Here is a 15129-nt window from a genome sequence, read left to right on the forward strand (position 1 = left end):
AAGATAAGGGAACTTGTAAAAGAGATTTCCGGAAAGTATAAATGATACAGTTTGTCAGTGGGTTGGATACGTGGGACATGTGCAGAGAGGCAGGGTCCAGATTTGACTCTTTAGACTACTGTAGAGGAGAGGACTAGTTCAACCCTCCAGTGCCAGCAAAAGAGAGGTTATCTGTGTAGGAGGCCTGAGAACAGTGTGATCTCTAGCATCCCTTTGGGGCATTTCGGGGTCACAGCAGAGAAAGAAGTCAAGTTTTGGTTAGGGATTTTACAAGGAGAAGACAGACCATCTGAGGCCAGAACCCATAGTAGAACTACCAAGCATTGAAGCAGATAGTGAGATCTAATACCATACACTCCATTCAGCTTGGCAGCAGCATTGGCATCCAGACTGCAGAAAGGGACAAGGCAAAATGGGATCTGTCCAAGAGGGCTGGAGCAGACTGGTCTGAACACCAAGTTCCACTCTAACAACTGAGGCTGAAAATATAACTAATAGAAGAAAACACTGAACACAATGACAAAATCTATGGGTTAAGAGAAGCCCAAAAAATAAAACCAGAAGAAGATAGTATAGACTTTTTACCAAACATTGGACACACAACAACTATAAGTCCGATAGCCTCAGAGAACACAATGGCTATGCTACAGGACTCTAAGGGTAGTTGAAAGAAAGGAAGCAGGAGATAAGAAATGAAATTAGAAATAATATGAGAATTTGGGAGAAAAAAAGTTTGGGAGCTTATATGTTTGTTAGCCTCTCATGGCACCTTTATAAAAACTGATCATAAAATCTCATAAATGGTGAAAATAGAAATTTTAATATCTTTATTGGACATTATATAATATCTTTTATTATTAAATTTTAATATCTTTTATGGACATTGCAATTATTAAAATCAGAAAAGAGCCTTTGAAAAGGAATCATATGGAGACTAAATAATTTAATCCTAGAGAATTGGTGGATTAAAGAACAAATCATAGAAACCATAGAAAATTTCATTAGAGAAAATGACAATGTAGAGACAGCATACTAAAACTCTTGAGATGGAAGCAAAGAAGTCCTTAAGGGAAAATTTATACCTCTTAACAACCTCATCAATGAAAGAAAAAAGAGTAAATGAGTAAATTGGGATGCCACTAAATGTAAATTAGAAAAGCAACAAATCAAAATATCACATCTAAATAGAACAAAAATTATAAAAAAACAGAGACAATGTTAAAAACAATGCAATTAAAAAACCTCATTAAGTTGATATGAGCTGGTTGTTTCAAAAAAACTAGTAAAACATAAACTGTTAGCTAATCTGATTAGAGAAAGGAAAACCAAATTGCCAATACCAAAAATGAAAAAGAACTCACAATAAATGAAGAGAAAATAAAGGAAATTATTAGAAATGATTTGGCCCAATTGTGTCAACAAGGCTAACTTAAAGGATTTTTACAACAGAACAAGAAATAGAGAATTCAAATCACTCAATCACATCGAAGAAATTGAATAAGCTACAAATGAATTTCCAAAGAAACAACCCCAGGACCAGATGCTTTTACTAGTGAATTCTAGCAAGCATTCAAAGAAAAACTAATTCCAATGTTACATAAATTATTTGTGAAAATTCTTGGTAAAGCATAAAAATGCAGCACAAATTTAAGATTGTAAAGTCAGAAATTTAAGCATAACATGATTTACCTTAAAATTATAAGAGGCTATGTCATGGGTTGGGTGCAGTGGCCTTTATGGGCCTTGTGTGTTTAGGAACTCATGGGGTCTGGGATCATTTGAGAAAGATATACTGACTGGAAATGTAAATTTCCTAGATTTTGGGAGGAAGTTGAGCCATACTGACATTTCTCTGGTGGAGTGAATCATATTATTTGCCCTATAATTTTTCCTAGATTCTTAGAGTTACTAGCATTTCAGAACAGTACATGACTTCAGAGATCATTAAACCAAAGCAAGAACTACCAGGATCCCTGAAAAATGATCATCCAACCTATGCCTGAAGAGCTGTCTGGTGATGCTTTCTCCTGAGACAGCCAATTCTACTTTTGAATCAAGTCTGATTGTAATAAAACTTTTCATTTTTGTTTTTGATATCAAGCCGATGTCTGCCTTCACCCCCTATTGCTTGTTAGTGCCAGGTAGAGTAGATCCTAACCCTTTCCCACATGCTAGCTTCTTGAAGAACAACCACCAGTGTTTTCTTCTGTTTTCTCTTTTCTACTCTAAATACACCGCTAACTCCTCAATTGATCCTCATAAGACTTGGTCTCCAGGCATGCCACCATGCTAGTTACCCTGCACTGAATGTGCTTATTAATAACGTCCTTCCTGAAATGGGGTGCCCAGAACTGAACAAAACACTCCAGATAACAGTGATCAGGGCAGGCGATGGTGAGACTGTATCGTTTCTCATTGTGATCATTCTGCTTCTAGGAATGCAGTATAAGATTGAATTAGCTTTTTTGAATGCCAGATTTTATTTGTACCTACGTGAAATGAGTCATAGATCCTTAGAAAGGCAGAACAGGGAAGGACTTTAGGGATTGCCTAAACTAGCCTCTTCACCAGACACATAAGGAAATTGACACCTAAAAGATAACGCTCCTAAGACCACATAGCCAGTAAGTAAGTGGTGGCCCTAGGGCTTAAACTTTTATTGTTGTTGTTCAGTCATGTCTGACTCTTGGTGACCCCATTTGGGGTTTTCTTGGTAAAAATACTGGAGTAAAGGTTTGTTATTTACTTCTCTAGCTTATTTTACAGATGAGGAAACTGAGGTAAACAGGGTTAAGTGACTTGTCCAAGGTCACACAACTAGTAAGTGTCTCAGGCTGGAGTTGAACTCACAAAGATGAATCTTCCTGACTCTAGGTACAGCAGTTTATCCACTGCACCACCTAGCTCCCTTTTTCTAGAGTGGCCATGCATAGAAAGAAGGTATCAGTGTTATTGAAGAGGATCTCCTTTAGTGCAGACTGGTGGCTGAAAAAAATGTCAGACTTGGGGTCAGGAGATATGCAATGTTGAAAGGACCCAACAGGAAAACATGCCTACAAATAGGTATATCAGGGTCATGGGGTATGAAAGGACCCATGTGATTCAAGACTGATACCCTTTTTTTTTTTTGGCTTTTTGGTGAGGCGATTGGGGTTAAGTGACTTGACCAGGGTCACACAGCTAGTAAGTGTTAAGTGTCTGAGGCTGGATTTGAACTCAGGTCCTCCTGACTCCAAGGCCAGAGCTCTATTCACTGCGCCACCTAGCTGCCCCAATACCTATTTTTTAAGAGGCAGCATTGTGCAGTGATGTGTAGACACTAAGATAGAAGTGGCTTTTACTAGGCAATCAGGAAGTCTCCAGGGAGCAGTCACTCTTTGGAAAGTCAGAACTACAGCTAATAGAGAACTGTTCTGGAAATCAGGAAGATCTGGATTCAAGTGATGCCTCTGACATGTTCTAGATTCCTGCCATTGGGCAAGTCATTAACTTTCAGTGCTCTTAAGACTCTTCAGTTGCCTATATGGTGCTGACCTGCATTGTAGAGGAAGTTTTCTCCTCTGGAACTTCCTTATGACAATAAAGGGAAGAGAAAGGGAAGAGGAAACGAGTAAGTATCAGGGGTCACATAGCTAGTAAAATGTCTGTGGTCTTCCTGACTCCAGGCCTAGTCCGCTAACCACTGCACTCATAGATCCAGCCCATATCCCTATCCGTGTGAAAGATAAAACAGAAGAGTAAAAGATTACACCAGCTTTGAGAGTATGGGAGAGTGAGTGAATGATGGTTTTGACAAAAAGATTAAGAGGAAAAATAGTTATAAGCATAAAGTTTTCTCAGACTTAAACCAGTAGTATGCTTTACTTGGTAACCTCTTCAGTGACTGTTCCAAGATCTAATTTCCATCTTAATTCTTCAAAATCAAATCAAGGATTATTAGCTTCATTTTATGGATAAGGAAACTGAGGCCCAATGAGATCACACAGTGAGTTAATGACAGTTAATTGATTCATAAGCATTAAGTGTCTCCCTTCTCCCAAGCACTGTGCTATGTATTGGGGGATAAAAATGCAAAAGTGACAGTCCCTGCCCTCAAAAAAAAATTTAACTAGGGAATGTGACATACTAAAAGATATTTAGTGGCTATACTGGTAAATATTTAACAACGAGCACTAAAGAAAAAAATGTTCCCAGGACACACTTAAGTTTAATCTGCATTAATAATATTTTCTCCATCATTTAACACTGGGCAATCAACAAAACAATAATGCTCACACTGAAAATTTAATGATCATCTCTTGTGAGCAGGCTCTAACACACAAATATAAAATATGCAGTAATGGGCCTTGTGCATTAACAACTGGGAGAGGGGGCTGTGGAAGGGAAAAGTCATTTGAAGGCAATGGTACTTGAGCAGAGCACTGGTGGGAGCTTGAGAATGAGCAGAACTGAGATCGTAAAGGGGGTGGGGTGTAGTACAGTCTCCATTTTTAAGGGCTTTGGGGAACTTGGAAAGGTTATGCTTTCTCGGGGTAATACTTAAATGCATCTGTCCAATTTGTATCTTGAAGAAGGGAAAATCTTCCTTAGCTACATTCCTCAAGGGTGAGGCCAGAGGAATACAGTGTCAGGGAAGAGAGAGGCCTGTTTATTTAATTCCCCAACTGTGCCTAGGAGTAGATTCGTGAGTCATTCACATTCCTCCCAACTGGTTGTGTGGAGTAAAGTGGGGCTACCCTGGGCTGAGGTGGGTGGGGAAGATAAGTAAGCCTTTGGAAAGGTGCCTCAACCAGCTTAAAAAAAAAAAGTAAAAAACTGATAACATGAAGGCAAAAAAGAATTATTCTGAGAATGTGGTTTCTGATAAGGGAAAAACCAGCAGAGATTTGTCAGCTGTTTGTGTGAAGTTGTAGATTCTCAGTCATTCGCATTGGGACACTTAGTTGCTAGGCTACCCATTTGGCCCACTTCTTTCCCTTCCATCTTCTTCCCCTCCCCCAGTCCTGTTTCCCTCCTCCGCTCTCCATCACTCCCCGAGGACTGTATAAAATCATGGATTGTCACAGAGCGCAGGGGCCAATCATCTAGGACCAAGCCCCTCTCATTTTACAGATGAGAAAACTAAAGCTAAGAAGAGGGAGTTGCCTGAGGTACGTGTACAATGTGTTAGGGTCAGCATAAAGACTCACACCCAACTCTCTTAACTTCTTTTCCTTGGCTCTTTTACTGTACTATGTTGTCTCCTTAAAACCAAAAACAAAAAAGGCAAAAATACGTGCTTTGTGTTCTCTCTCTTCTTTCTCCATAGGGAACATGTATAAATTTGAATGCTAGATTTGCAGTTAGAGGACCTGGGTTTGATCCTTTACTCTGCCTTTTGCTGCTTCTGTGGCCTCTAGGATCCTATCCAGCTTTTAATTAAAGCTCTGTGACCTTGGATAAATTGCTTTACCTCTCTGCATCTCAGTTTCCTCATCTGTAAAATTCAGGAATTAGAAGAATTAGAAGAGACAACCTCTGGGGTACCTTCAAACTCTAAAATGCTTTGATTCCCTGAACATGGGCAGGTTCCTTTCCCTTTCTGAGCTTCATCTATAAAAGGAGAGAGTTAGACTGAGTGTCCTGTTGGGCCCTTTCCTTTCCTAAAGTTTCTTGGAAAGTGTCCTAGTGTAGTCTACTGGATTTGGAACCAGAAAGAACTGGGTTCAAAATCCACTTCTGACATTTATTAGTCGAGTGACCACGGACAAATGGATTAGTCTCTCTGAGACTTTTTCCTCTTCTCTAAAATTGGGCTAATCATCCTTTCTCTATATGCCTCATAGCTCTTCCGGTGGGAGCAAGCATGATAGAAATTTGAGCTGTTTCTCATTTGTTCAGCACATGGACATTTGGTGTATATCAGTTGTGCAGGAAGGGTCCTTTGTTTTTGTTGTCTTCTATCTTCCAGTTTTTCATAGGAATAGTCCAAAGCCAAGCCTTAATGCTTTCCCAAGTTCCTAAGGGAGCTAGCATAATAAATAACCTGGCCTTTCTTTGTAGTCCCTAGTAATGGAGAATGATATGAGAAGAAAGTTGAGAATTAATCATCTGAAATTCACCTGCTTCCTGTTTTTACTCCCCCATGCCTTTCTCTTCATCCTCAGTAAAGAGGTCAGATGAGATGGGCTTTAAGACCTCTTCTACTTTTAATGTTACATGTGTCTGTGATGGTTACTTCAAGTTCTAAATATTCTTTCTGTTACTCCCTTCCTCCAAAGTTCCCCCTTCTCCCTTTCTTTTGTTGCCTTCTAGCCTAATTATTCTCTCTCCCTTTCTTCTCTCTCTCCCCTCTCCTTATCTTCATTTCTCTCTCTTTTTTCTTTCTCTTCCTTCTCCCATCTTCCTTTCTTACTCCTTGAAATACATTCCTAAGGGATTCATTTCTCTCCCACTCTACCTCTCTGCTTTGCGCCCCTCACACCCCAACATTTTTATCTCTTGGCATTTCCCAGCATTGATGTTACACAGCAATTATTTGTTCATACACCTTCATCTGAAACCTGGCTCATCAGGTCTGAATTGGGGAGATAGACAAAGCAACGGGAATGGGATATGGGAAGTGAACATTTAGTCGAGTATTATGATTTGATTGCAAAAAGTACTTGAAGTCTTCAAATACTCTTGTCTGTCTGAAGGGGAATGGATTTAATTTTCCTTTGTGTAAGTTTCTTTTTTTAGCCTTGGACCATAGATCAGAGAATCATTGATTCATAGAATGTCAGACCTGGAGGGTGCCTTAGAATTTTGGAACATAGAATGCCAAAGTTGAGAGAGGTCATAGAATCATAGGAAATACAATGCCAGAGCTGGAAGGAACCTTAGAATTGCAAGTCATAGAATGCCATAGGCAGGAGAGGTATGAATGTCAGAGAATATCAGAGCTTGAAGTGAGGGGAGGGTTAGAATTATGGAATGCCAGAGCTGGATCACATTTTAGACCTTAGACTCATATGTCCTAGTTTAAAGAGCCTTCAGGGATCAGCTATCTTGTCTAACCTTTTGGAAGCTGAGGGCAAAAAAATGAAAAGATTTGTCACAAGTCACATAGCTATGAACTGATAGGATCAGGACCAGAAATCATATCTCCTGGCTTCAGTCCAGGGCTCTTTCTGTTATACCATAGGCCTTCATACCTTTGGGGGAGCTTGGCTTAGGGGAAGGTGCATGTGCCTCAGCCAGGCTTTCTACGGCAGCATTGACTCTTGTGACCATGTTTCCTTTGTAAATAAGTTAGGCAGTAAAAGTGATATTCTCTTAATTTGGAATTAAAAATAACGTCCTTTAAAAAGCATCCTTTCATTTCATTAGAATAGGCCTGCGAGGTAGGAAGAACAAATAATCCTCATTTGACAAATGGAGATATGAATACTTAGAAAGGGGAACCACGTCAGCACGGTGACAAGCCTAACCTTTTTCAGAGCCAGGATCAGCTGTCTCAGTCCTTAGACTGGTATCTTAGTTATACCTGAGGGAATTCTGTGTGGATGGGACAGCAGTTAATTTGGCCAAAGGTTAACATGTTGCTCCCTTTCTCTTTTTTTGTCTTTCAAGACTCCTCTTGCAATTACATCAGACAATTGGAAACGAAGGTGAAACTGCTGGAGGATGACAACAAGCTTCTCTCTCAGGTATGGCTGGGGCTGTCAATCACCCATGCTGCACATGCATGTTGATGTATGTTTTCCCATGAACAGCACCATATAATATCCCCATGGCTTCTTCCCACTTCTTCCTTTTTTCCTTCCTCCCTCCCTCCTTCTTTTCTTCCTCCTTCCCTCCTTTCTTTCATCCCCCCCTTTCCTTCTTTCCTTCCTTCCTTCCTACTTCCCTTCCTCCCTCCCTCCATCACTCTGACCAATTACTTCTACCCGTGATCACCACCCCTGTTTGGAGGTGAAAGAGAAAGGCAACATCTATTTCCACAGTGCTGCTATATACTTTTCAAAGAAAAATCTGATTTAATCCTCACAAGAATGAGGCATGGAAAGTATGCCCTCATTTGTAGTGAAAAGGACACTGAGTCTGAGAGATGTAATGCAACCTATCCAAGGTCAGTCAATAAATCAGTAAACATTTATTAAATGCCTACTGTGTCTACTGTGCCTTATAAGTACTGGGAATACAAAGAAAGGTCACCCAGGGTGTTAGGCAGCAAAATTGAACAAGAGCTAAGTCCTAAGGTTTTCTGTCTGATGTCACAGTGCAGGGGTAGGAGATGTGAAAAAGGAATCTTGAGGAGGAAGTAGCATATTTAGAGTCAAAGCATCTTAGTTAATTGTGCCACCAGCTTTGAGATGAAGGAACCAGATTTTTGCCTTTATGTTCTCTTTGTCTTTCTGTCTCTCTTGCCCTCCTCTCTCTTTGTGCATCTGTCTTTCTCTTTTTTCCTTTTCTTTGAGATCTTGAAATTCAGCTTTCTAGCTCTGATATTCTGAGACTTTTGACTCTTGCTCCTAAATTCCTCTCTGGACCCTGCTCCTGACTTTCCAGACTTGTTTCTCCACTGTGACCCAGCAGCCTCCTCAACCTGGAAGGTCACTCTGTCCCTGTTGCTTCCTCTGATTGGTTAGTTCCTCCTGGAACCTCTGTTTTATGGAAATGTGTCCAGACCAGTTGAGTTCACTCCTTTTTTCCTCTCTGGGCTCTACTCCTGATTCTGTGGACTTCTTTCTCCATCATGTGCCTCCACACTCTCTCCCCCCACTCCCTCAGATCCCCCCTTTCAGCTTCCTTTAATGTGTTGTCTTTCCCCATTAGAATGTAAGCTCTTTGAGGACACTCTTTTTTGCTTATAATTAAAATGACTGAAGTGAAGGGTGCAGATGGTTAGATGCAGAGTAGGGTCTGCACCTAGGTAAATTGATTTAGTCAAGGAGGGCTTCATGGAAGAAGCATCCAGTTCCACCAACCTAGTAAGCCTGTGTGTGCAAAATACTGTGCTTTGATACAGAGGTTATAAAAATGACAAATGACCTAGGCTTCCTCAAGGAACTTTCTGTATGATAGGAAGGATATGACCTACACACAGGCAATTGTGATACAAAGTTCAGCAAAGGAGAGATCTAGATAAGGTAATCTGAGAAAAAGGGAAGAGGGAGAGAATATTTTCAGCCATGTGATTCAGGGAAGTCATTATAGAGGAGATGCCACCTGGGTTTTGATGGATGCATGAGCCTGACTAGGCCTGAGAATTAGTGTGATAGCCTTTTCTGTTCCAGGCAATTGGAGCAGTGGCAAAGAGAAGGACCTTCTCGTGGTATGTCCATAAGACAGCGAGGAGACTGGTCCGTTTGGAGTACTGAGTTAGTGTTGGAAAGTACTGATCACAGAGGGCAGCGTGGACTATGGAGAGAAGAGGCCTTGGATAACAGGCCCCAGGCATGGGGGGGAAATGAATGAAAGCATTTACGAGGGGCCTTCTGGATGCAAAAGCATGTATGAGATGAAGACTAATTAGTCACATAGACTGTAACTTCTATGAGGGCATTGACAGGATGATGGTAAGCCCATGGAAGTCATCAAGAGCCAGATCTTAGGAGCAAGTGAAGAAAAAGTTCTTAACAGTTAGAGCTGCCCACAAATGGAATGGGCTTCTTCATGAAGAAATGAGTTCTCTTTCACTGGAGTTTTCGGGTGGAGGGTGGATGATCTCGTGTTGAGAATGTTGTACAATGGATTCCTTTTAAGGTCTGGTTTGGCCCAGGTGGTATCGGACATCCTTTGAGAGCTCTGGAAAGGAGAAGTTACTTTATATTGGGGTGGTCAGAAGAGCTTTTCTGGAGAAAGTGGAATGTGAGCTGGAATCTGAACTACACCTAAGATGTGGATGAATACAATTCACTCTTCTAACAACCTTGTGGTGTAGGTAATGTAAGTATAGAACACTTACATTATATACCTAAATACATATATAATATAAGATATATATATATGTATATATGCATGTATATATACATGTATAATATAAGTATTCTGCACTTACAGATGGGGCATTTGATGCTCAGACAGGGTAAGTTGTTTACCCATGTTCATAAACTTGTAATGGGTAGATCCAGTGTGATATGCTGGAGTTAGAGAATCTAGGTTCAAATCCCACCTCTGTCATTACCTAAGTGACCTTGGGTAAGTCACTGAACCTCTTTAGACCTCAGTTTCTTTATCAGTAAAATAAGGAGGTGGACACTAGATGACCTAACGGGGTCCCTTTGGGCTCTAGAGATACGATCCTAGCTCAAGGCCTTCCTACTATCTGCCTCTCAGAGTTCTGAGGAAAGTGTTGTTGTTTTTAAAGAATATTTTTTTTTTTTTCTCACTTACATGTAAAAACAATTTTTAACATGTAATTTTTCAGTTCCAAATTCCCTCCTCCTTTATTGAGAAGATAAGCGCTTTGATATAGACTATACATGTACAGTCGTGAAAATCATATTTCTATATTAACTATGCTGCAGAAGAGAATACAGACTAAAAAAAGGAAAAAAAATTAAAAAAAAATATGCTTTGACCTGCATTCAGATTCCATCAGTTCTTTCTGTGGAGGTGGATAAAATTTTTCACCTTAAGTCCTTAGGAACTGTCTTGGATCATTGTATTGCTGAGAACAGCTAAGTCATTCGCAGTTGATCATCGCACAATATTGGTGTTACTGTGTACAGTGATCTCCCGGCTCTGCGCACTTCACTTTACATCAGTCCTTGTAATTTGAGGGAAATGTTTTTTGAAAGCTTAAAGTGCTATGTAAATATGTGTTGTTAATCATTCAATAAACGTTAGGCATCTGCTATGTGCCAGGCCCTGTGCTAAGTGCTGGAGATACAAAAAGAGGCCCGTGATAATCCCTGCCTTTAGGGAGCTTACGTTCTAGTGGGGGAGAGAGCATGCAAACAAATATGAACAAAGCGAACTATGTACAAGATAAAAAGGAAATGATTACAGAGAAGACACAGGAATTAAGAAGGTTGAGAAAGGCTTCCTGCAGAAGGTGCAGTTTCGAGTTGGGACTTAAAGTAAGCCTGGGAAGTCAGCACTCAGTATGGAGGAGGGAAGGCATTCCAGACATGGGCTACAGCCAGAGGGAATGCCCGGAGCCAAGCGAAGGAAGCACCTTGTTTGATATGCTAGAATGATTCTGGAAAGAGCAGGGAGGCAAGTCAAGGAAAGAGCTTAACACAATTTAAGTGGAGGTACTGGATTGAGCTGGATAACATCTCAAATCTCTTAAGCCTAAAAAAAGGATTACGACTTCCTTTTTATTTGCTGTATACATAGAGGGTGTCGGTCACCGTCTGCATATTGAGGACCAGTTTTCTCTTTTTCTCTGCCTATTGAAATCCTTTTGTTTCAAGGCCTAGATGCTGCCCCTTCCATGAAACTTTCCTATCTTCCTCCTGGGCCCCAGTAGGCTCTTCTTCTTGGGATTTTCTTAGAGTAGCCTTTCTGAATCTTTCCTTTGCCTCTTTTGAATCCAACCTTCTATTATTTGTGTAGTGTCATATTTCTTATTAGATTGAAAGCTCCTTCAGGGCAGGAGGAACTATTCCCCAGTGTTGAGCATATAAATCTTTTGCACATAATAAGTGCTTAATAAATATTTGTTGTATTAATGAATTTCTTGTATATTCACTTTTACTTACATCTTATTTCTACTATTAGACTGTAAGATCATTAAGGGCTGGAAATGGTTTTTTTTCTTAGCTTAGTTCCAGACACAGTAAGTGCTTAATGGATTGATTGTAAAATGGCAGCCTGAACTAGACAACCTCAAGGTCCCTACCAGTTCTCTCACATTGTCATTCTATGACTCTAAGATTCTTTTCAGCTCTTACCATTCCATTGTCTAGACCAGGCCTGCATAACCTGTGGCCTGAGGGCCACTTACAACCCTCGAGCATGCCAAGGGATTTCAGGTGGCCTGTGAAAAACGTAGAGGATGTTTTCCTCTACATTTTTTGCAAGCTGCCCAAAATCCTTTGGCATGCTACAGGTTGTGCAGGCCTGGTCTAGGCTATAAACTGCTAGTTAACAAGCTCCATGAAGGCGGAGACTAATTCTTAACCAGGTTTTGTATCTCCCCTAAAACTTGACTTAGTTATCACTATGCAGTAGGTGCTTAATAAATATTTGTTGGCTGAATTAATGAGTAATTCTTTGTAAGATCCTTCCCCTCTCTGACATTCCATGCTCTGAGATTCCAAGCCTAGCTCCCTCAGGCTGTATGCTGGGAGTCCTAGGAGGCTGCCACCTCTGATGTTCTCTATTCTAAACCAGGCGAAGGGCAGAGTTCTTGCGTCTCCTCCTCATCACTTGGCCTTCAGTGCTGCATCCATTCCCTGAGCCAGGCTGTGTGCCCTCTCTCTTATTCTGAGAGAAAATTACAAGCGACTCTTGCTCTTTTGTGAGCTTTGCTTTGGGGGTACAATAGCTATTTCATTTATTAGCCCAGCGGGGGAGTCAGCTGGAGTGAAAAACCGCAATGTGGACTCCAATATCAATTACAGTCTCCCCAGGGGGATGGCATAGAAAATTCGACGGAAAAATAACATGTATGGGGTCTGGGGATGAATCACTTGGAGGAAGCAGCTGTGTTGATGAAATTTTTAGGCAGAGATGAGAGAGACAATACAAAAAGCAATACAGTAATTTAGGCTGTGAACACCCCAGTGTATTTTTAATTAAAACTATTTTGGTGTTAAATAGAGGCCACACTGAGAAAAAAGCCCTCATGGAGGAATTGCTCTCTATTTCCCCACTAAAAATCCCACATCCTATCTACCTTTAAGGTATTTCAGAGAATAATTTTTCTTTTTCCCTCTCACCTTCCTTTGATGAAAGAACTTTGACCTTGATGGGGCAGGGGTGGAAGGGAGGCTGTTAAGGGGCAGGTTAAATGAGAAAGTGTACAGGCCTAGGGCCTAGGAGTTGGGGGATCTAGGTTAATGTCCTGGTTCTGATACTATTTGCTGTCTGACCTTAGATGGACAAGTCACTTCAAATGCCCCAGTCTATTTCCTCTGCTTTAAAATAATAGGCTAGGACTAATTGGCCCATAAGATTACAACCAAGTAGGGTTTCAAATTGGCCAACATTTGATTGACTTGGCTGGTGTTTTGTTGCAGAAGCCCTGATAAGGATAGTCATTAACTCTTTGTATGACCATGGCAAAGTCACTTCTCTGGCCTCAGTTTCCTCATTTGTAAAATGAGGAGTTTGGACTAAAAGACCTCTAAGGAGCCTTCCAATTTTAAATCTGGGATCCTATAATCTCTGATCAAGGTCCCATGTTGGTAACCCTTCCAAAACCTCTTCCAGTCTTGAAATTTTATATTCTGTGATTGTAAAGTGGCTTCAAGTTCAAATATCCTCTGTTTTATGATTTTGTGGTCCATATCCTTTATTGCCTTTATAATATAGGCTTTTCTTTTTTTGGTCTGGCATTGATTGATTGCCCTCCATAAGCTAGCACCGCCTTACTTTTCTAACCTTATACTAACTTCCTTCAAAAAGTCTGTGCTATTCCTAAACTTGTCATTCTCTGTATACACGTGACATTTTGCTCATGTTGTTTTCTGTGTCTCCATTGTCCTCCCTCCACCTCTTTATCTGTTGAAATCTTAGCCTTTCTTTAAAGTTCTGCTCATTATAACCTCCTCTATGAAGAGCATTCCCTGAGTACTCCAGTTGGTCATAATCTTTCCCCCTCCAGTTTCACTCATTTACACTTGTTTTATTCACCTAAGATCATAAAACCTCAGGGTTAGAAGTCATCTAATCCAACTCAAATATAACCAGAAATCCCTTATGCAACATACGAGTGGTCATACAGCTTCCTCTGGGGGAACTTTCCCATCTATTTTTCTTCAGTGGTTTTTAGTCCTTGCCCAGAGTCACATAGCTAGTAAGTAAGTGTCTGGGCCACATTGAAAATCGTCTCTAACCTATTTATCAGTGGGTTAAATTCCATGAGTTTGCTTGGAAGCTAATTTCTCTGCCCATCCCCCTCAAATAGTCTTCTTCTTCTTCTTCTTCTTCTTCTTCTTCTTCTTCTTCTTCTTCTTCTTCTTTTTTTGGTGAGGCAATTGGGATTAAGTGACTTTCCCAAGGTCACACAGCTAGTAAGTGTCTGAGGCCAGATTTGAACTTGGGAAGATAGTCTTCTTGCCTTGGCGTTGTTGCTCTTCACATGTGACACTCAGAATTGGGAGCAATGATTTAGGGGCCTGACGTGAGCAGAGCTCAGTGGAGCTATCATTTCCATGTTCTGAATAATGTGCTTATATTAATATGAGAGAAGGTCTTCATTACCTTTCTTTCTTTACCTGCCATGTTACACTTTTTACAGCTCATTTTCAATTGAAATGATGTCTAGCCATAAGGACTCCTTTGTGTAGGCCTTTGCGTAATTTCCTTTTTGTGAAGTTAACAAAGTCCAAGGTTTCCCCCCCACCTTGTTATCTGAAGGAAGAGAAGATTCCCCATCAAGTGATCCTTCAACTCCCTCATATTTTTGTCACTCCCTATTCAGTCTTCTCTATAAGCATTTGGTCTAGTCCATCTTCTTTTCCTCTCTTTGTTCTGTTAAGTGCTAAGAACATCTGGGACAGCAGTGGCTTTACTCTCCTTGATGGCAAAAATATTCTTTATGAAAATCATTGCATATCCTCTTTTTTTTTTTTTTTTGCTTTTTGGTGAGGCAGTTGGGGTTAAGTGACTTGCTCAGGGTCACACAGCTAGTGTCAAGTGCCTAAGGCTAGATTTGAACTCAGGTCCTCTTGACTCCAAGGCCAAAGCTCTATCTACTGTACCACCTACCTGCCCCCTTCTTCATTTTTCTTATGTCTGTTTTCTTGACTTTGCTTAGATAGATCTCTTACTAAATTGGTTTTACCCTCCACTGCTTCCTCTGTTTTGTGAGGAGATACTGCTTATAATATGTTATCATCCTCCTTAAGGTCTTGCAAATAAGCTTATATTTTCACCTTGCCAGAGGAAGGAATTACTGGTGAACAGCTCACTTGCCCCACTGCTACCTTTGAGATGTCAGGAGAATTAGAGATGTGTCCTTGGCATGGTGGATAGACTCCTGTGGAG

General features: G+C 40.6%; 1 protein-coding gene across 4 annotated transcripts in view; it reads left to right on the forward strand.

Annotated features, from left to right (window-relative positions):
- The window catches only part of CCDC85C (coiled-coil domain containing 85C), a 185583-nt gene that overhangs the window by 116904 nt on the left and 53550 nt on the right, over positions 1-15129 (forward strand). For all 4 annotated transcript variants that reach the window (XM_021007325.2, XM_021007328.2, XM_021007326.2 and 1 more), the window contains exon 2: positions 7594-7670. In XM_021007325.2, coding sequence (XP_020862984.1) covers positions 7594-7670 — 77 coding nt within the window. The remainder of the gene's footprint in view (positions 1-7593; positions 7671-15129) is intronic.

Source organism: Phascolarctos cinereus, unplaced genomic scaffold (assembly GCF_003287225.1).
Source record: "Phascolarctos cinereus isolate Bilbo 61053 unplaced genomic scaffold, phaCin_HiC Scaffold_2;HRSCAF=192, whole genome shotgun sequence".
Lineage (NCBI taxonomy): Eukaryota > Metazoa > Chordata > Mammalia > Diprotodontia > Phascolarctidae > Phascolarctos > Phascolarctos cinereus.